At 40.7% G+C, this 22,608-nt stretch overlaps 1 protein-coding gene and 1 pseudogene across 4 annotated transcripts; both read right to left on the bottom strand.

The window, feature by feature from the left end:
- Nucleotides 1-307: 307 nt before the first annotated feature.
- GGPS1 (geranylgeranyl diphosphate synthase 1) lies at nucleotides 308-22,571 on the bottom strand. Of its 4 annotated transcripts, XM_075532218.1 has the most exons (5): nucleotides 22,360-22,516; nucleotides 15,394-15,475; nucleotides 9,396-9,488; nucleotides 1,858-1,928; nucleotides 308-1,385 (listed from the first exon to the last, which is right to left on the bottom strand). In XM_075532218.1, exons 3-5 carry the CDS (start codon nucleotides 9,463-9,465, stop codon nucleotides 624-626), a joined length of 903 nt encoding a protein of 300 aa, XP_075388333.1. In that variant the 5' UTR covers nucleotides 9,466-9,488; nucleotides 15,394-15,475; nucleotides 22,360-22,516; the 3' UTR covers nucleotides 308-623. The 4 variants fall into 4 exon arrangements, with proteins under 4 accessions (XP_075388333.1, XP_075388339.1, XP_075388332.1 ...); XM_075532224.1 differs by lacking the exons at nucleotides 15,394-15,475; nucleotides 22,360-22,516 and adding an exon at nucleotides 22,523-22,571; XM_075532217.1 differs by lacking the exon at nucleotides 15,394-15,475.
- LOC142440421 (ras-related protein Rab-1B pseudogene) lies at nucleotides 11,893-12,696 on the bottom strand (annotated as a pseudogene).
- Nucleotides 22,572-22,608: the final 37 nt, after the last annotated feature.

Genomic DNA, 22,608 nt, shown 5'->3' on the forward strand with positions numbered 1-22,608 from the left:
CCGTTGTGCCACCACAACTCCTTGGATTTGAATGTGAACATTAGAAAGTGTAGGTGCTCAAGTTAAGGCATAGAATTTGTGAGGTGGGGAGAGTGGGGGAAAAAGGACTAGATGTTACTGCTTATCACTATTAACTTTTTTCACAGATTTCAGTAAGAGGATTATAAGAACTTGAGAAATTCTGAGTAACAGGGGTTCCTGTGGTCTCTGGTCCAGCTAGTTACAGAAACTGGTCCAAAATAGTACTGTCTTAAAACTGGATGAATTGGAAACTGTACATAGAGTGCAGTTAGGAAGCATTTAAAGATTTCTGGATGCTAGTCTTCTTTATTGACAGAACCAATAGAACACTCATCGTAGTAGGACAGAGTAGCTCTCAGTGTCCCACTAGAAGCACATTCTGACATCCAATTTAGACTTATTTCAATGTGGATTCTTTCCATCTGTTCAAGTTTATACTAGGTAATTATCTGTACAGAGGGTTTTACATTGAAAAACTTGATTCACATCTTTTTTTTATCACTCAGCTTTTTTAAGACTAAGTACTACTGGAGCAAATATTTTAGAAGATAAAATACAAATAACAAAAATAAGTTATCTGGCCTAATTAAAATGGCTTAATATCATTCATTTTCTTCTCTGAACATTTTACTTAAATGTTTTATTAGCATTGTTAGTTCAGGGTTCCCACCTCGTGCATCAATTTGTTTATAAGCTTTAGATTCAAGCTCTTTCAGAGTATTCTGAGTGTATTCAAAAGAACCTACATTCTCAAGATAATGTACACAGTATTTTTTAACATCTACGTTTTCGGTTCTCTGGCGCAAGATATTCTGCACCTGGGTGCTTTCAGGCCTTGACCGAATAGCATGAATAGTGGGAAATGAGAACTTTCCTTCAGTTAGATCTTCACAAAAGCTTTTGTTTTCACTGTATTCTTTGGAGTGTAGATTAGCATAATCATCCCTAATTTGGAAAAAGAGCCCAAGTGTATTAAGTAGAGGCTTTAAATCTTCTTTGTAATCAGAGAACAATTGCATGAGCCCGACAGCTAATCCAAACAGCCCACCAGTCTTTTGTAGGACCATGGCTTTATATTCCTCTTCAGTGGGACAAGTGTAATTGTCCCTCCAGTATATGTCTAGGCCTTGTCCCTGGTGGAGTTCTAAAAGTTGGCGGGTAAAAAGTTTCACTGCATCTGGGTGATCAAGGGTCAAGACTTTTTCCAAACCAAGAAAATACACATAATTAGCAGAATTGATGACCGATGGAATCCCATAGATGCTGTGAGCCACCGGAAAGCCACGTCGAAGTTTAGAGTTGTCTTCGATATCATCGATGAGTAAACTGGCATTATGTAGCATTTCTGTTACTTCAATGATAATCTAACAAAAGAGACAATTGAATATTTGTTTATTCTTTGAACTTTCTAAAACAGTTTGTAAATACAAATTCATCAAAATAGATTATAAAAGCTTCAAGTATCTTTTATTTTTTACAATGGATGATTATTTCTCACTTAAAAGCTGTTGAGTCTATTCTGATGCATAACAACTCTTTGAGACAGAGTAGAGCTGCCAATGTGGGTTTCTGAGACTGAAAATCTTGAAGGGAGTAGAAAGCCTCATCTTTCTTCCATGAAGCAAACTTTCTTCTATGGTTGCAAACTGATGACACTGTGATTAGCAGCCCAAAGCAGAACCCATTATGCATCCAGGGCTCCAGAATCCTTAGTCATCAAACTCAATTCAAAATATTTTACACACATTTTAAACCGAATCAACAGCTAAGAGCATTTTTATATGATATCTATTAATACATTCATGATTAATACAAAGATTGGAATTGCCTAAATACCTGTAGTTTGTCTTCTGGAACTTTCAGCCAATGATTAAAAGCTTGTGAAAGCTTGGTTCTTACTTGTTTACCTATGATGAAATAATAAAATTTGCTGATAAGATGACGATAATATAATTATTTAAATTATTAATTTATTTAAAATTATCCATTAAAAAATTTTAAATTTTGGGTTCACTAAAAACCACTGTAGAAAAGGACAAACTTTACAAACCCAATTCTTTTTTCCCCAACAATTATATTGGCATATAAATCATATATCATAACCACAATTTAATTTTAGAATATTTTCTTGTGCTCATCATTTTGGCTCCCCATTTCCCCCTCAATCTCCTCTTGTCATACCTGCAAGGAACCATTAATCCAGTGACTGTCTCTAGAGAGTTCCCCTTTTAGCTTATTGTGGATCATATAAAAGCAATAATTTTGAAACTGGAGTGGAACATTTTCTTGTCTAAGCTAAGAAATCCAGAAGACAGTCACCTTGCTAACCAACTGAAGAGATGCATACCTATGCCCATTTAAAGCAGAATAAAAAAATTTAAAACAAATAAGACAGAATACAGAAATTATCAAACAATACCATTAACATCATATATAAGTAAAATTCTACTGAACAGAACAAAAAAAGGTTGTAATAGTACATCGACAGCATGCTGCAAGAAATTCAAGGAGGATTCAGTAAAAGATGTGGGGCAGGAAATGAAATTTCTGGCGTGAGATGGATCTTGAATGATAGTAGAGAGTATCAGAAAGATGTTTACTTGTATTATATCGACTAGGCAAAGTCTTCATTAGATTGTGTGATTAGAACAAATTATGGACAATATGGCAAAGTATAGGAATTTCAGAACATGTACTTGTGCTCACAATGCAGAACCTACCTGTACACAGAGCAAGAGTTAGTTTGAAGAGAACAAAGGGATAATGAATACATTCAGACAAGGAATTATTTAAGAACCATGAGAAAGTAAGAAATGACTGTAGTACAGCAGTGATTATGGTGCACTTTTTCGTTATTTAAGGTGGCTGTTTCTCTACATTCCTGAAACAATTTTTAGGGTTTTTTGGTATCAGAAAAGGCAGGCAGTGTTTTCACAAAAGCTAAATGTACAGTGATTTGAAATAAATGAAGGCAAGATTAACATTAAGATTTATAAAATAGATAATTAATTGAAAGAGAAAAGGAGTAGAATTAAATAAATAGGAGGCCAAATTAGTAAGCTTGAAAAATCTCTCAATATTAATCTGTTAGAGAAACAATCAGAGAAGAAAAAGAAAACCGCCTCCCCAAAATTTGAAGAAACTTTAAGAATTATGTGGGACACCATCAAGAGGACTAACTTACATATAATAAGAATTCTAGAACAGTGAGAAACAACAAAGAGGACAGAGAACATTGTTGAAAAGTTTCTGGAAAAAAATTTCTTTAACATCAGGGTGCGAGGTAGTACCGATGAAGAACACAGCTTTCCCCCAGATCCTGGATGCTTCCTCCCCCCAACTACCATGATCCGAATTCTACCTTGCAGGGCTGGATAGGGCAGAGGTTGTACATTGGTACATATGGGGGCTGGAGGCACAAGGAATCCAGGGTGGATGATACCTTCAGGACCAAAGGTGTGAGGGGCGATGCTGGGAGAGTGGAGGGTGAGTGGGTTGGAAAGGGGGAACTGATTACAAGGAGCCACATGTGACCTCCTTCCTGGGAGATGGACGGCAGAGAAGCGGGGGGAGGGAGACTCCGGATAGGGCAAGATATGACAAAATAACAATCTATAAATTATCAAGGGCTCATGAGGGAGGGGGGAGCGGGGAGGGAGGGGCAAAAAAAAAAAGAGGACCTGATGCAAAGGGCTTAAGTGGAGAGCAAATGCTTTGAGAATGATTGGGGCAGGGAATGTGCAGATGTGCTTTACACAATTGATGTATGTATATGTATGGATTGTGATAAGAGTTGTATGAGCCCCTAATAAAATGTTTAGAAAAAAAAACCAACTTCTTTACCATCAAAAAAACAAAAACACAAGAAGAAATATATCCAAGAAGCTGAACGAATCCCAAAAAAGACAGACTGATAAAGAAAATCACCAATATATATGATAATTATGCTCCCCAAATCAAAGACAAGAGGAAAATCCTGAGGGCAGCTTGGGAAAAATGAAGTTACCTACAAAGGAGACATAATAATACACCTTTTAAATAAATTTAAGCCACTACATTGTATGGTATGTGAATTATATGCCAATTAAACTGTTAAAAAAAGACTGAAATTTGATTTTCCAGCAGAAATCATGCAGGCAAGACGACACTGGGATGACATATAAAAAACTCTGACAAACAACATTTCCTAAAACATAACACTGAAATTAAGATGTTTTCAGATGAGCAAAAATTAGAGGAAATTGAAGAAAGCAGACCATCCTTATAAGAAATACTAAGGGGAGTTCTTTGGAGAGAGAACCAAGAGCAGTAGACAACAATTAAGATTAACACACATAGAACTGATTACAAGAATCTACGTATAGCCTCCTCCCTGGGGGAGGGACAGCAGAGAAGAAGGCAGGGTGGGGGGAGACGTCGGACAGTGTAACATATGACAAAATAATAACAATTATGAATGATGAAGGGTTCATGAGGTAAGGGGAGTGGGGAGGGAGGGGGAAAATGAGCAGCAGATATTAAGGGCTTAAGTAGAAGGCAAATGTTTTGAAAATGATGATGGCAACAAATGTACATATGTTCTTGACACAATGCATGTATGTATGTATTGTGATAAGATTTGTATGAGTCCCCAATAAGATGATTTTTTAAAAAAGAAAGAAAAAAAGATTAACACACACAAAAACTGACAAAGTAAAATAAACTTACAAGACAGAAAACGGGAAGCCAGATGTATCAATTTATGATAAAGTCAATTATAAAGTAAAATGATGAAACTTTTCCCAAGCACTCTTTGAGCCCGTTGTTACAAGCCATCAAGTTGTTTCCACACAGTGACTTTATCTTTCCATAGTTCAAACACGACCAATACTTCCTGGTCAAGCACCATCATCACAATTGTTCCTGTGCTTGAGCCCATTATTGCAGCCAAGGTGTCAATCCATCTCTTTAAGGGCCTTCTATTATTTTTGATGCCCCTATACCCAACATGATGTCCTTCTCCAGGGACTGGTCTCTCCTGACAACATGTCCCAAATATGTAAGGCAGTCTCATTATTCTTGCATTCAAGGAGCACGCGAGCAGTACTGCTTCCAAAAGAGACTGGTTTGTCATGTTAGCAGTCCGTGGTACTTTCAATATTCTTTGCCCACACACAACTCAAATGCATCGATTCTTCTGGTTCTTCCTGACTCAATTCAATGTCCAGCTTTCATATGCATATGAGGTGATTGAAAATATGTTGGCTGTTAGCTGCATGGTCAGCAGTTTGAAACAACCAGCAGCTCCTTGGGAGAAAGACTGGGCTTTCTACTCAAATAAACAATTAGCCTTTGAAACCCATAGTGGGGTGCTATGAGTCAGCATTGCCTCCTAAACAGTGAGTTTATACAAATTAAGGGTGCAAAACTTAGTATGCAAATGAGCTATTTGTGGCCTTCTGAAAAGGAATTGGTCAGATCCAAGTCCTGATGGAAAGGTTATGCCTTGGAAATGATAAAGAGTTTGTGTATATATAACCAACACCACAGAGGTTTTGAGACAGAAAGGAACAGGAAGCAGCAGAAAGAAAAAGCAATAGAGAGAAACAAGGGCAGTAAGTTTGGTTTCCGAGGTCTTGTTCAGCAGCTTTACCTAACGCAATGTCTTTTTTTCTTGTATCTGTTGAGACATTTTTTTAAAATTGGAATTTAATACATTTATCTTATCTTTCAAACATATCCAGTATAATTGTACAATTGCTACCACAATCAGTGTCCAAACATTCTTTCTTCTTGGGTTCCTTAGCAACTTGTCTGTTGATCTTTTAATTGCTGCTTTTTTTTTCCTAAACATTTTATTAGTGGTTCATACAACTCTTATCACAATCCATACATATACATACATCAATTGTATAAAGCACATCTGCACATTCTTTGCCCTAATTGTTTTCAAAGCATTTGCTCTCCACTTAAGCCCTTTGCATCAGGTCCTCTATTTTTTCCCCCTCCCTCATGAGCCCTTGATAATTTATAAATTATTATTTTGTCATATCTTGCCCTATCCGGTGTCTCTCTTCACCCCCTTCTCTGTTGTCCATCCCCCAGGGAGGAGGTCACATGTAGATCCCTGTAATCAGTTCCCCCTTTCCAAACCACTCACCCTCTACTCTCCCAGTATCGCCCCTCACCCCCTGGTTCTGAAGGTATCATTCACCCTGGATTCCCTGTGCCTCCAGCTCCCATATGCACCAGTGTACATACAACCTCTGCTCTATCCAGACTTGCAAGGTAGAATTTGGATCATGGTAGTTGGGGAGGAGGAAGCATCCAGGATCTGAGGGAAAGCTGTATTCTTCATCGGTGCTACATCGCACCCTGACAGACTCATCTCCTCCCCTAGACCCCTCTGTGAGGGGGTCTCCAGTGGTCGACAAATGAGCTTTGGGTCTCCACTCTGCACTGCCCCCTTCATTCACTATGGTAAGATTTTTCTTTTTTTGATGATGCCTTATCCCTGATCTCTTTGGCATCTCATGATCACACAGGCTGGTGTGCTTCTTCCATGTGGGCTTTGTTGCTTCTCAGCTAGATGACCGCTTGTTCACCTTCAAGCCTTTAAGACCCCAGACACTATCTCTTTCGATAGCCGGGCACCATCAGCTTTCTTCGCCACATTTGCTTATGCACCCGTTTGTCTTTGGCGATCGTATCATGGAGGTAATTGCTGCTTTTTAAGCACTAATTGAGAATCCAAGCATGATAAAATCCTTGACAATTTCAACTTTTTGTCCATTTATCATCATGTTACCTATTGGTCCAGCTGTGAGGATTTCAGTGTGCTTTACATTCAGTTATAATCCATAAAGATGGATGCAATCCTTGATCGTCATGGGCTAAATAGATTTTTGGGGGTGGCACATTGATTAAAACGCTCGATTTTCAACTGAACCGTCAGTGCTTTGAATACATCACCTACTCAAAGGAGAAAGTTGTAGCAGTCTGTTTCAGTGAAGATTTTACAGCCTTAGGGCATATAACCGGCCACCAACGTACTGTGGCTCGGGTCTGTTGCCTTGAGGGTGCACACTTAATGGTGGCTTGGGACTACCACCATATACTTATTATTTTAATGTCCTCCTAGCTTCTCCCTTCACAGTTCGAAAACGACCAGCTGCTCTGAGGAAGAAAGACGGGCTTTCTGCTCTCACAAAGAGTTATAGTCTTGCAAATTCGCAGGGGCAGTACTACCTTATCTTAAAGGGTTGCTATGAGTTGGCATCGAAAGAATGGCAATGAGTTTGTTTTGCTGTACTATGACATGTACTAACCTGATAGGTATGACTCTGCTGTTGTGAATATTATTGAAAGTTGTGCACATCACCAACTCTCATTGTTTGTGTAAATAATGTCCAGTCCCTTAAGAATTTAATCTGTAGAGGTCAACAATTCATGTATATTGGTTCATAAGTCCATTTAAACTGGTGTAACTTCCTTTTATCAACAGTGTTTTAAATTCTTTACCACTGATTAAATTAATGACTCTATCAACAGAATTTCCTTCGGGGGATGATTGGTAATGTTCTCTAGCATAAAATGACAATAGTGTCTCAAAGGTGCACTACAGTCAGAAATAAATCACAGATATAGGAGCCCCAACCTAAGAATAATTAGTTCTTGTGATTTGGTCCTGTTTGAAGCTCACCCTCATGGAGAGACCACTAAAGACATGGGTGCTATAGCAAAGTATGGTGAAGAAAAGAGATGGTGGCTGCTTAAAAGGCAGAATATTGTTTGGAGTCTTAAAGGCTTGGCTTCAAACAAGTAGCCATCTAAGTGAGGTGTCAACAGTACACATGGAAGAAGCACACCAGCCTGTGTGACCCAAGGACTGTAAATAATAAAATCCAAATCAGAAGGGAATGGTATCAGAGCTTAAATTGTGAATATCTGGTTTGCAGAAGGATCTGGATGACAGTGAAAGTCCAAAATCTATTTGGAAGATTCCCATGTGTATTAAGCCACTGTTGAATTTTCTGTGAACTTAAGTGAGGCATGTGAATAGTTGTGTTATCAGACAAAGTCGATTATGGGAGAAGTATTTAAGTGTAATGTCTTGTTATTTTATCTCCTTTTTGATTCATTCTAACGTTGTATCAGTTAAAAAAAAGTGAAGGAGAAAAAACATGTAGATTAAGCCTGTACTGAACTCCCTCTGACCACTGGCCAGGGATGTGAATAGCCTGTCTACCACACAGAATGCACTGGAAAGTGGATTATTTCAGATAAAATTAGGTAAACATGTGGCAATTTATCTCCTTTACTGCCCTTTTATATTTGTTCCAGTATTTAATATTTTCTATTTTTTCGATTGAGTTTCTTTTTCTGTTTTAATTTGGTATTGTGCTAAGGTTTTGGGTTTTTTAAAAAGGTTTTTCTATATTTGAAATCTAGCATAGGTAAATCTATAAAGGCAGTGACTGGATTAATGTTTACTTGGGGGTACGGCAGGGGAGGTTGGGAGAAATGGAGTGCTAGTAACAAGAACAAGAAAGAAGAAAACTGCTTGTGGTAATGATGCGCAACCCTTCTTAGGACGACTGACCTATGATTTGTGAATTATTGGCCACTAACCCTGTTAAGTCATAAAAATTCAGTTTACATAAGCGAATGTGGTGAAGACAGTGATGGCTAGCAAAAGATATAGTGCCTGGGGTCATAAAGGCTTGATGTTAAACAAGTGGTCATCTAGCAGAGAAGCAACAAGCTCACTAGCCTGTACGATCATGATGTGTCTTTGGGAGCGGGTAACAGGCATCAGAAGACCCAAAACAAACAAACAAACAAACAAACAAATAAACAAAAACCCATACTGTTGAGAACGAGGGGGTCAGAGCAGAGACCTAAAGCCCAACTGTAGACAATGGGATATCCCCTCACAGAAGGGTCACAAGAAGGGATGAGTCAACCAGGATGCAGTATTGCACTGATGAAACACACAATATTCCTCTGGTTCCTTCAGTCTTCCTCACCCCCTACTATCATGGCCCCAGTCCTGCCTTTCACTGCAAAGCATGTGCACAGGTACAGATGAGAGACGAGAGCTCACAACACATGGAATCCAGGAATAGGAATGGGAGTAGCAATACCAGAAAGGTATGGGAAATGTGGAGAGGAAGGGGAAACCAATCACAACCATCGACACATAACTGCCCCATCCCCTTACATGGTATGTGGTATCTATAAAGGGAGAAAAAGGCCTTTAATAAGGCACCAAAATATTTTACTTTTTTTTAAAGGTATGTTTCATACTTGGAAATTTTCTAGCAGGTGCTAACACTTTAATGACTTGGTATAGTATGCAAGCTACTTTATAAGGACTGTAATTGAAGGGCTACCTGGTAATTGAAGCAAGTACTTGTAGGGTTCTAGAAGAAGCCTCTGGACTGTTTCCTGAGCCATCTCCATTGCTTTTAAATTTCAAAGCAGATCTGTTAATAGGAGAAACATAAAAAAGGTATAATCAACCAAATTATACTCAGGAATTTTTATCTTCCATGTTTTAGAAAGGGAGATCATTAGTTCAGGCTTAAAAGTCTACACGGCTAAACCTTAAAACATCCTAAGCGAAAAAAGCCAGTCACAAAAGACTCCATTTTTATGTGACTTCATATATATGAAATATTCAGAATAAGTAAGTCTAGAGAGACAGAAAGTAGATTAGTGGCTGCCTAGGACTGTGAAGGCTAAGGAATAAAGGAGTAATTGCTAGTGGCCTTCCCACCCCCACCCCCACCTTTTCCTATGCAAACTGTGTTAAAATACTAGAGGACCTCAGAAAGTTCAATGGAAAACCCCCAGTACCTTTCAATTTCCTTACAAACTTTTAGAAACACATTCACATATACATCTCATTTACCATTTTTGAGTTCACAAAGAAGTATGCTAAGTATATCTGTGCAATAACCACCATAACTACTTCCAGATGTTTCTTACGATTCCAAGAAGCCCTGGTGGCACAGGGGTTAAAGTGATCTGTGTTTAATCAAGATTTCTGTGCTTCAAACCCATTAGCTCAGTGGTCCTCAACCTTCCTAATACTGCGACCCTTTAATACAGCTTCTCATGTTGTGGTGACTCCCCAACCATAAAATTGTTTTCGTTGCTAATTTTGTCATTAGACCCCAAAGGGGTTGCGACCCACAGATTGAGAACTGCTGCATCAGCTGCTCCAAGGGAGAAAGATGTGGCAGTTGGTTTCTACAAATATTTAGGGCAATGAATGTATAGATGTGCTTTACACAATTGATGCATGTATGGATTGTGATGAGTCGTATGAGCCCCTAATAAAATGAGTAAATAATATTTACAGCCTTGGAAAGCCTATGGTGGAGTTCTAGTGTCTTTTGGAATTGCCATGAGTTGGTCCCACGGACTCATGAGTCACTTTTAGGGAAGAGGCTTAGCTTAGCTTCAGTTTATCATCACACACACACACACTCACTCACAGAGAGAGAGAGAACAGAAACTCTATACCCATTACGCAATAACTCCTTTCTTCTCCTTTTAAACATCTGGGAAGCCCAGGTACACTTTCTGTCTCTGTAAACTTGTTCATCTTGAGTAAGTGGAACTAAATCACATTGTTGGTCTGCATACAGCCTATTGCACTTACCAACAATGCACTTAGCATCCAAGTTAGAGCATATATTCATTCCTTTTTTTTTTTCCTTGTTAAAACCCTCGGTCAGGGCCGGTGGAAATGGATTTTTTCTTGTCCTGTTCCATTGTTCCCCAAGTGGGGTTTCCTTGCAAAATGCCTGGCATGACACCACAGGGGAACTGCCTGAGGCACTGCCCCCACCCACCCACCCACGGGAAGTCAAGGGACTTAAATACAAGCTGGGTGGCAGGGCAAGAGACAGCATAGGGACATGGCTTCTTAGGTTGAGACCAAGGTTGGTTTCTGCAGCAAGCAGCTGGGCCAGAGGGCAGGGGTGGGGCAGAACCCTGGGTGCGGAGGGGTCAGGGGCCCCTTTGGGCCCTTCTGCCCGGACACATCCTAGAGGAGGAGGGCAAGGGAGCGGCCTGTCTATCCAGCTCTAAGAAGCCGAAGCCAGAAGGGAGAGAGGGTAAGTCAGATGTGCTGCCTCTAGCCCGCTGGGCCTTCTGCCTCCGCCTGCCTCAAGGACAAAGGGGCACGGTGGGCTGGCAGCATGAGGGCCTGGCTCTGGCAGGGCAGGGGCTGCCTGACCTGGCTCCCTTATGGCGGGAGACACAGGCCCGGTCGGCTGCCCACCCACTTGCCCTGGCTATGTGCACAGCTGGACGGCAGAGGTGAGTGTGGGAGGCCGGCGGAGGCAGGGACCAGGGTGGGCTGCCAGCCCCTTGGCCTCATGCCTGTTCTAAGGTCTGGCCCCAGGTTGTGCATCTCATGTTCCCTGGCCCTACCCAGGCAATGACTGGAGTCAGAGATAGAGAGGCCAGGGAAGGTCCTCAGGTGGGGGTGAGAGAGAGAGGGATGGGGGTGGGGCAAGGAGCAGAGAGAGGAGCCTTCATCCCAAAGAAAGGTGTGTGGTGGGGTCTTTTAAAGTGACCAAGAAGCAGCAGCAGCAGAGAAGCCCCCAGCCCGGCCACAGGCCTTTGGGTCCTCCCTTGGGGGCCCTAACAGAATGCAGTGGGCAGACAGGCCAGTGAGGATGGGGAGCTCAGGATACCCCAAAGACACAGACTCAAATGCCCCAGAGGGAGGGAGGGTGGAGACTGCATCTCCTGCTCTCTCTGGGCATCATCTCCAGGAGCACCCTACCCACACACACACATGTGCCCTTCCTAACAGCAGCAGGCTTCACAGGGTGCTGTCGATCTTGAGGTTGTGCCGCTAGTCCCCCCTCCCTACCACCCTGAGGCGGCCCCAGGCCCCATCTGCTTTTTGATCTCCGCGGCCATGGTCATGAAGGCCTGCTTCACCTTGGTGGCGTTCTTGGCGCTGGTCTCCAGGAAGGGGATTCCCAGAGAGTCTGAGAACGCCCTGGGCGCGGTGCTGTCCACCACCTTCTTGGTGGTGAGGTCACTCTTGTTGCCCACCAGGAGCTTGTTGACGTTCTCGCTGGCATAGCGGCCGATCTCCTGTAGCCACTGCTTCACATTGGCGTAAGACTCCTGGTCAGCGATGTCATGTACCACGATGATGCCGTGGGCTCCCTGGTAGTAGCTGGAAGTGATCATCCGGAGCCGTTCCTGGCCAGCTGTGTCCCAATCTGCAGTTTGATGGTCTTGCCGTCCAGTCCAGCTCGATGGTGCGGATCTTGAAGTCCACGCCGTTTAACGTCTCATCAGCAAACCGCAGCAGGAGGCAGGACTTGCCCATGCGCAAGTTGCCGATCAAATGCAGGTTAAATAGGTAGTCATATTCGGGGTTCATGGCGGTGGCCTGCTCGGTGGCTCCCTGTCGGCCTATTCATTCCTTTTTATGGCTGAATAATATCCCTTTGTATGCATGTACATTTTATTCATTTATTCACTGATAAACATTTGGGCAGTAGTTCTACGTTTTGACTGTTCTGATTAATGTTATGAATATAGCATGATTTAAAATCAGGAGAGGTGTTTGCCAGGGTATGATTCTCTCATTATACTCATTCAATCTGTATGCGGAGCAAATAATCCGAGGAGCTTGATTACATGAAGCTTGATGAAAGGGACCTGAAGCACAAGTTGATGAAAATCAAGGATTTCAGTCTTCAGTATGGATTATAATTCAATGTAAAGAAAAAAAAATCCTCATAACTGGACAAAGTAGGTAACATCATGATAAATGAAAGATTGGAGCTGTCAAGGATTTCATCTTGCTTGTATCCCCAATCAATACTCATGGAAGCAGCAGTAAACAGGTCGCAGCTTGAAGACCTCATTTAGAGGTGCTGAGACATCCCTGTTGATAAGACATGTGGAGAGAGGCTGATGGAGCCTCTAAATTTGAGGCTGATGGAGCCTCTAAATCTGGATCTGAGGAGCTACATGGAGGCCCATGCCACTGCTGGTGCTTCCACCACCACTGGACCCACAAGACTTTCTACCCACTGTCCTGTGATCTCCCTACATTCGGCATCATTGCATGTGTTGAGTGAGTCTGAAGACTGGAACTGGACATATGGGCTAATATTGGACTTACAGGCTTGGACTGAACTGGCCTGGGAAGCTTCCTTAATGTACAATTGCTCTTGTATATAAAACTCTCTTACACACATATGAGTGTCCATGAATTTCTCTAGTCATCCCAGACTAACACAAGACCTCATTAAATTGTTGAAAAGTAAGGATATTACTTTGAGGACTAAGGTATGCCTTACCCAAAGCACTGTATTTTTAATCACCTCATGTGAAAGTTGGACACTGAATAAACCAGATCAAAGAATAGATGCATTTGAATTACGGTGCTGATGGAAAATATTTGAAACTACTATGGACTAAATCATAAATCCAGGGAGGAAGGAATAAATCAAGGATGGAATGGTGGGAGAGGGAGGGAAGGGGGAAAACGAGGAGCTGACACCAAGGGCTCAACTAGAAAGAAAATGTTTTGAGAATGATGGCAACAAATGTACAAATGTGCTTGACACAGGGATGTATGTATGGTTTGTGATGAGTTGTACGAGCCCCCAATAAAATGATTTAAAAAAAGAAAAAAAAAGAACAAATAAATCTGTCTTGCAAGAGGAACCGCCAAAATGCTCTTTAGAGGCAAGGATGGTAAGAGGTCATCTCACACGCTTTGGACATGTTAAAACAGACCAGCCCCTGCAGGACATCATGCTTGGTAAAGTAGTGGGGCAGCCAAAAAGAAGAAGACCCTCAATCACAAGATGAGTAACATGGTATCTGCATCAGCGGGCTCAAAAAACAATTTTGAGGATGGTACAGGCAGGGCTGAAGGCTGTGTTCTACTCTGTTGTACACAGGTCTCTGAGTCAGAACTGAAGTCAACAGCAGCTAGCAACAGTGACTACTGGTGGACATGGATGTGCTTGAAGCCCTGTTTTCACGTCTTTTGAGTGTATTCTTAAAAGGGAATTTGCTCGCTTAGATCATAATTCTAAATACTAAAAATAATTTAATTATACCCTTTGAGTGAATTGTATTATATGTAAATTATATTTAAGAAAATTATTTTTCAAGTGAATACATTGGGGTAAGTATTTTCCTGTTTTTTAGCTGGTTTCTTTATGCTTTTCCTATTTTAATGACTCATAAAAGGTGTAAATTGTTGCCAACAAATACACATTAAAAAGAAAAACTACAGAATTAGAGATTCCTACATTTGATTACACATACTATGTACACACTTTCCCCTGAGCAGTAAGATGTGTATCCCTTATATATTTAAATTTTAGTATCAGAGGAAACAATGTATTTTCTCTATTATCAATCCATTTAAGATATTCTGGTTTAAACACATGAATTTGAATGCAATTACATTTAAAAAATTTCTCTGGTAATGCTAATATTATTCTGATCTTCACATTTACATTTCCTAAAATATTGCTTGGAATCAACTATGGCAGTGAGTTTAGTTTTTGGTTTGGGGTGAATTTCTATTGCTTCTTTGTAGACATATGTTTCCATTTGTCCTCATATTAGGGTTCTCATTCCTACTGCTTTGCTATCTTTAATACTTTTTTGGTGTTTCACCTTTGCCACCAACATTTTGCTATTTCAACTATGACTTAATGTCTAGGATCACTGCTGCTTGCTTACTCAGTGAAAACTGCACTAAAGATATACCACACAACTAAATGTAGTCTAGCACCTAATTGCAGTTCAGGTTTAATACTATTAGGTTACACAGTATGACATTTTAGAATTGAAAGAGACCTTAGAGCTAATTAAGCATATGGGCTTACTTGCTTGAGCAAGGGCTAAATAAAAAAAAATGAAGTTCATATATTTGTGTTTTGGCTACACAAATGAATCTTTTAATGACTCATTAAATCTGGGCTGAGGACAAGTCATCTTTAGTTTCAATATGATGATGTCAGCCTGTGCGAGTCTGATGCGTATGCCTAATAAAGGGTTAAGGAAGAAACTCACTGTTATTGCCAAATTCATTGCCACGAGTAGATTCCAACTCCCTGATGGTATAGGAGGTTAAGTGTTGCATTGTTAACCTCAAGGCCACCAGTTCAACTTCAGCAACTGCTCTATGGGAGAAAAATGAAGTTTTCTATTCCTGTAAAAAGTTACAGTCGCTGAAACCCAAAGGGGTAGTTTTACTCTGGTGTATGGGGTTGCTATGAAGACAGGATGATTTAATAGATTGCTTGTATCATACCATGAGTCTATAGATGGTGCAAACAGGTCAACACTGGGCTGCTAAGGTTGCAGGTTTCAACTCACCCAGAAGCACCTGGGAAGAAAAGCCTGGCAAGATGCTCCTGAAAGTTCACGGCTCGAGAACTCTGGGAAGAGCAGTTGTATTCTGAAATATAAAGAGCCCACATCTGTCGGAACTGGCTTGATGGCAGCTAATTCTGGTCCACCATAATGTGTTTCGCTAACCAGAAAGACCTGAGGTTTTAATTCACCCAGAAATTCCTTGAAGAAAAGCCTGGTAATCAGCCACTGACAAACAAATGAAGCACAGTTCTAATGCGGCACATAGGAGATTCACCATGAATCATAGTTGACTTGATGGCAACTGGCGTTTCTATCACAAAACTGTATAACTAAAGGTGTGGTAATTTTTTTTGCTTTTTTTGTGGTAATGTTTTTTTTATAAGACTCAGTATGTTTTTTAAATTGTGAAGTTTTAATAACTTCATGCTTAGTACTAAAAGCCATCCTGTACAGTCCACTCAACTCAGACTATGACCTCATCCATAATTCATGCTCTGAGATAAGGCAATTCTGTTTTTCCTTCCTGGAATAAATTAGAAAATGTAAAATACACTTAGCAGGGCAGAATTCATCTTGTGCCAATATGCAAGCCTTTGGGCCTATGTCAGTATATGAGTATATCGGTTCATATTTATGCAGGTAATCAAACTTGAAAATTGGTGAATAAAGTGAGTGACCACAAAAACAAAACCAGTGCTTATATATTATAATAATAATTTACTTTATTATCAGTAGAGCTAAGACCACTTTGTGGTTGGTGGGTGATACTGGGTTGGTTTGGACGCAGCAACCCTTTGTAAAATAGAACAAAACACTACTCGGTCCTGCTCCATTCTTATAATTTTTCTGTTTGAGCCCATGGTTACAGCCACTGTGTCAATCCATCTCACTAAGGGTCTTTTTACCAAGCATGACGACTTTCACTAGAGATTGGTCCCTCCTTAAATTGTGCAAAGTAGACAAAATAAAGTCTTGCCACCTTCACTTCTAACGAGCATTCTGGATGTACTTCTCCCAAGACAGATTCAAAGTACCATGGCTTGAGTCAGGTGTAGGAGTTCTGGTTGAAATGTAAGGTATTTGACTGTTAACTACTAGGTCAGTGGTTCAAATCCACCACCAAATTTGTGAGAGAGTCTATCCAATTCTGTAAAGATCACTGGCTTGCAAACCCTATGTAGGGCTGCTTTGAGTCAGAACTGACTTTGATGCCAGGGGTTTTAGTTAGCTGCACTTAAGTCCTCAACGTGACATCTTTGTATGTGGTTAGCACTTTAAAGATGCCTTTTACAAAGAGTTCTGGTGACACTGTCAGGTAATCATTGGATTTGCTAACTGCAAGGTTGGTGGTGTGAACCCATCAGTCACCGCACAGAAAATGCATGAAATTATGTTCCCATAAAGATTTACCGTCTCCAAAACCCTATGCAGGATAGGTATGAGTTGAAATCTACTTGACGGCAGTGGGCAGGGGCTTGCATTAGACTGGTCCGATGCAATGGCGTCACTTGTTTTTTAGGCAGCTATTTCCTTGCGTACTGATTGTGAATTCAAGTACTGCCTCCCAACCCAAACCCCAAATCACTGTGAAGTCAATTATGACCTGTAGCAACTCCATGTCGGGTTTTTCAGGCTGTACATCTTTATGGAAGCAGATATCCATATTTTCCTTACAAGGTGTGATTGGTGAGTTTGAATGTGCAACCTTGGAATTGGGAGGCCAACACTTATCTGTTAGCACCATGACTTAAGTAGTGAAAATTAGCTATTTAATGTTGTTTCTCGATACAAGGGTAAAACGGGTTAAACACATTGCCACCTCTATGCCATATTAGTGATGGAATGAATTATCTAACATGCAACAGGAGAAAGGAATGCAATACAAGCAGTCCACAGGTTCAAATCTTAACTTATAGATAACTGGACAACACACGAATAACAAACAAAAAACCCTGCCATCTCACAGTGGTTGTATAGGGCACGATAGAACTGCACCTATGAATTTCCAGACTGTGACTCCATGGGAGTAGGAAGCATTTTCTTTCTCCCTTCAAGTGGCTGCTGGTTTCGAACTGCGGACCTTGCAGTTTGTAACCACGATGCCACTAGGGCTCCCTTTTGGACAGTAGATACCTTCCTTTTAATGTTATGTAAGTATGCGCTCACTTTTAAATGATTAAACCAACCCCAAACCTTACTAACAACAAATTCATCAGCACAATCGCCTTAACTTGCTGCACATGCAGCTTTTAAATCACTGAAAAGGGTTTGAGCAATTTTTTTTTGCACCAAAAGTAAAGCTAAATAACAACAGTATGCACCTGTTCTGACTCAACTAGAAATGTGATTTAAAGCAGAGCTTCTTAAGCTGAGGAGCATGATCTCATATACCTGAATGTGGGCGTGGCAAAAACCATTCTGCAATAATACATACAAGGCTTCTATATAAGTACTGCGCGCAAACCGATCCTGCCACTGGAGCTCCAGTGAAAGGGCTCTGAATGTGCAAGGACTAAAATGAATTCAAAATCAAACAGGTAACGAATCTGAGCTTTTTCTGGCGGCATTTGCCCGAGTTGCATCCTGTGACTTCACTGTAGCTTCGGTTATGAATACACAACATGCACTCACTCAAAGCCCCCCAAATAGCACCAGAATTAGATGTTGTCCCTCAAAACTATTAACTTCATTAAAAGTTGTGTTTGGTTTGTAAACATTTTTTTTTTGGTATACTTATTTTCTACACCTAGGGTCAGGTAAAAATGTTTGGGGCTAAAAGAGATTAAGAATGGAAAAAGTTTAAGAAACCTCATGTGTCAGAAGTGACTTTATAGCAATGGGGACTGCGAAATACAAGTGGACATAAAAATCAGCAAGTTAAATATGAATTTTAGAGTTGGGGAGAGGTCCCGACTAGAGATAGTTGTTGTAGTGACTACATGAATCTGTTGTGTGTTAAGATTCAAGGCTGTGAAGTCGCTTGATGCCACGTGGGGAAGCAATGTCAGAAACATCTCTGCTTTGTTGCGTTTTTAATCTGAATTACTTTTTGGTCGTTATGCATTCATAACTGTTCACCATTCTTACATTCAGTTATGTGGTCCAGACAGGGTCTCAAACCCAAGAAGCTCTGAAAAAGATACTTAGGAATACTTATCATTGTTAACTGTGATTGTGAGTTGGGACTGCTAACCACCAGGTGCTCTGCAGGCGAATGAGGCTTTGTTCTCCCATAGAGTTAAAGTTAGTTCCAGAAACCCAGTGGGGCAGTTCTATTCTGCTCTAATAAGCTGCCAGGAGTCAAAATTGACTCAATGGCAATGAGTCTGGGGTTTTATTTTATTTTATGGTTACTATCTATGCAGTGTAAGCAAATAAGAGGCCCGTGATTAATAAAAACAAAACTAAACTAGAATTAAACTCATTGCCATTAAGTCAATGCTGACTCATAGCAACCCTTTTAGGACAGGGTAGAACTGCTCTTGTGAGTTTCTGAGACCATAATTGTTTACCAGAGTACAAATTCTCTTCTTTCTCATGCTGAAAAGTTGGTGATTTCAAACTGCTGATCTTGCGGATTGCAGGCAAACCTGATACCACTATTCCACCATAGCGATGTCCTAAATTAATAATACAGACCTATCAAATAAATTGTTTTATGCTTCTGTACAGTGTAAAATATGTCATGAGTCAGAAAAATCTTTTGAGAATTTGATTAGGAATCTTCTCAGAGGGACCAGTTATGACATTGAAGAACTAAAAATCTTATCAGTGGGTGCCCACCTTCCTGATACGATCACTGAAGACAAACATGTGCATAAGCAAATGTGCTGAAGAAAGCGGATGGTGCCCGGCTACCTAAAGATATAGTGTCTGGGGTATTAAAAGGCTTGAAGATAAACAAGTAGCCATCTAGTTCAGAAGCAACAAAGCCCACATGGAGGAAACACACCAGCCTGTGTGACCACGAGCTGTCGAAGGGACCAGCATCAAGGAACCAAAAATCATATAGTTGTAAAAGTGGGTGAGTGCAGAGTGGAGACTCAAAGCCAACTGGACATCCCCTTACTAAAGGGTTGTGGGGAGATGAGCCAGTCAGGGTGCAGGGTAGCAACAATGAAACATAACTTTCCTCTAGTTCTTAAATGCTTCCTTCCCTCCACTATCATGATCCCAATGCCACCTTACAAATCTGGCTAGACCAGAGGATGTACATAGGTGCAGATAGTAACTGGAAACACAGGGAATCCAGGACAGATGACTCCTTCAGGACTAATAGTGAGAGTGGCAATGCCTGGAGGGTGAAGGGAATGTGGGGTGGAAAGTGGGAACTGATTACAAGAATCTACGTATAGCCTTCTCCCTGAGGGATGGACAGAGAAGAGGGCAGGGGGAGACATCGGACAGTGTATCATATGACAATATAATACTTTATGTATGATGAAGGGTTCATGAGGTAGAGAGAGTGGGGAGGGAGGGGGAAAATGAACAGCCGATATAAGGGCTCAAGTAGAAGCAAATGTTTTGAGAATGATGATGGCAACAAATGTAAATATATGCTTGACACAATGGATATAAGTATGGATTGTGATAATTGTACGAGCCCCCAATAAAATGATTTTTTAAAAAAGGAATCTTCTCTGATAAACTGAAAAACCAAAAAAACACTCCTTGTAAATATGTCCATAGATATATGCCTATCCATGAACTCTAAATCTAATTTCTCAAGGACTATGTAGCCCCTCAAACCCTTTACGTGTACTTCTGATGAATATCCCCACCTATATTTTTATTTTTAATGCTAAATAAATATCCATGTTTGCATAATAGTGACAGACATAAATTATATTGGGGTAACTTTTATTGATGGCAGACCACAAAATTTAAAGAGAAATAGTCCATATAGGATATTTCGACATCTACTTTGACTAGCAATTAGTATTAAATAAGCCCTAAGGGGAAAATGCTCAGAAAATATTTTGAAATCACTAAAAATTTCTTAACCTATTCCCAATACTTTTTGACAGGTGTCTAACTCTGCCATAGCTTACCTCATTCTAAGAAATGAAAGAAGCAAATTTTTCCTACGCACAAAATAATCCCTTGGGTAAAATATTATTAGATAAAATTAAAAGTAAAATTTCAAAAGCATCTTTCTTTACTGTCCTCTACTTAAACCAGTTAGTCGTCATCTCTTTCCAACTAGGTTTAGTGCAAAATCATGTCTGTATCTTCTTCAAACACATTACACTTAACATAAATATCAATGCAACCAAATTTCAAGAAATCTTTTTTGTTTCTGCCTGGATGATTAACATTTGTAAAATTATTGATCCAGAAATCAGAACTAACCTTTGTTTCTATTTTGAGTGTTCATTGATGTTATTTCGTTAACTTAAACAAAAGTTAAACATTAAATTTTTTCCCCTTATTCAGAGACTTCTGAATACTCCTTCCATTTCCAGAAGGATATTTATACAATTATCCCGAGTTGGAAAATATGGGGACTTCTATTTCTCTTTTTTTTCTTAACACAAACGGCTCCAATTTATCACAGTTGGAAAGCTCACCTATCATGTACCAAACGTAAATATAAAGAGATATTAGTGTGTTACAAGTATGTTACTCGTTTATTCTAGTGAACACTAGTGCCTTAGTGGTTATCCCCTGCTACCTGCCAGGTTAGTAATTTGAAATTGTGGAATAAAGTACTTTCCTCCCAAGAAGAGTTAGTTACATTCTTTGATGAGTTGGTCAGTCTTGGAAATGCACAGGGGTATATCCTGTCCTATGGGGTTGCTGCAAATGGGAATCAACTGCACAGCAGAGCTTATTAGTGAAAGAGTCCGAAACACGTATTACTTTCCTTAAAGAGGGGATCAATTATTTTAAGTACAAACAATAGTCTCTCTTGGGTTGGGATCCCAGCATTGACTCGCTGGTCTAATCCTCCACTCTTCAGTCAGGTATCTCAGCTAAATTTCACTCTGGTCTAATTACTCTGTGGTATCAAGCTTATCCTACCCCTACTCCTGCTCCCTCCCAATTAACCTCTCCAGTAGCTTATCAGGTATACTGTATTTTCTTAACTCCTGCTAATCCGTCATCTCAAAGACGCTCTGGGTAGCTAATAAAAGCAGTAGCCCAAATGCACAGACTGCTCCCCAAAGATATGTGGGAGACTCACAAGGGTAGTTCTACCCTGTCCAATAGACTTGACGTGAGTCCACTGGATGGCAGCGAGCTTGGAGCCTGAACAACCCGTTAGCTTAATCCTCATTTCCTTGGAAAAGTCTTCCTTTACCTCCCTGAAAGTAAAATGCTCTACTACAAATTCTCATATCATGTAACTCTTCTTTGTAGCACTGCAGTAGTACATTTACACCAAACTGTGAGTTCATTTTGCTGAACAGCTTGTTTCCTTATACGAGCCAAGGGTCCATGAGGGTATGGAATCATCAGCTTTTCCACATGATAGGCGCTCTACCAATATGTGAACTGATAGAACACATGGTATTTACAACTTTCAACACGTTACAAGATCAAATGACTTGCACATAAAAGTGTAAAAAGCATCATGCAAAGTTTTTGTTCAAGGAAGGCGTCAGGTTTCAGAGTTGCTAAATACAGACAGAAATATGAAGCGCCGCGTGAATCCTTCAAACCCAAGGAGGGCTTTAGAAAATTGTTTGAGACATCTGGGAAAGGATTTAAATAATTTGGGGGAAGAGTTTCAACAGAAGGTTGGTGAGAGAACCTCAAATCTTTACTCCGCCTAGCACAGGGGCCCTAAGGTTCCTACTTCCTTGGACTCTGATGCTCTCCTCAACCCAACTCTGCCAGGTCAACAGAGAATGAAAATGAAAACAGTCCGGTTCAACATCCGGGTCCTCACCAACCTTTTCTTTCTTTCCTCGCGGCCCCCCTCCCCGCACCCCCCTCCCCGCCCCCAGCACCACCGCTCACGGTTTAAGCAGGGGATCACGAGTCTCTCGCTACGGTTCCGGGAGTAGCTGTGCCCAGAATTAAGTTCCCACGTTACGGTTCAGGCTACAGTTCCTTCTGACGCCTACTTGAATCCCTCCCCTGCAGAATTCTCCGCCCTCCCACGCCAGCGACGCCGCATTACTCGGTTCAAGAAAATACGCCATCCCGGTCACACTGCGCAGGCGTCATTGCCACCTCCCCTCCGCTGTGTCGCTCCCGCCCCTTTCC

This window comes from Tenrec ecaudatus, chromosome 1 (genome assembly GCF_050624435.1).
Source record: "Tenrec ecaudatus isolate mTenEca1 chromosome 1, mTenEca1.hap1, whole genome shotgun sequence".
In the NCBI taxonomy this organism is placed as follows: Eukaryota; Metazoa; Chordata; class Mammalia; order Afrosoricida; family Tenrecidae; genus Tenrec; species Tenrec ecaudatus.

Excerpts from the sequence above, each read along its gene's own strand:
- GGPS1 (XM_075532224.1), bottom strand. The coding sequence starts at position 9,465 with ATGGAGATGGCTCAGGAAACAGTCCAGAGGCTTCTTCTAGAACCCTAC. Across the intron at positions 1,929-9,395 it reads GTACTTGCTTCAATTACCAG|GTAAACAAGTAAGAACCAAG; the intron begins GTAGCCCTTCAA and ends ATTTCATCATAG. Across the intron at positions 1,386-1,857 it reads TTCCAGAAGACAAACTACAG|ATTATCATTGAAGTAACAGA; the intron begins GTATTTAGGCAA and ends CTCTTTTGTTAG.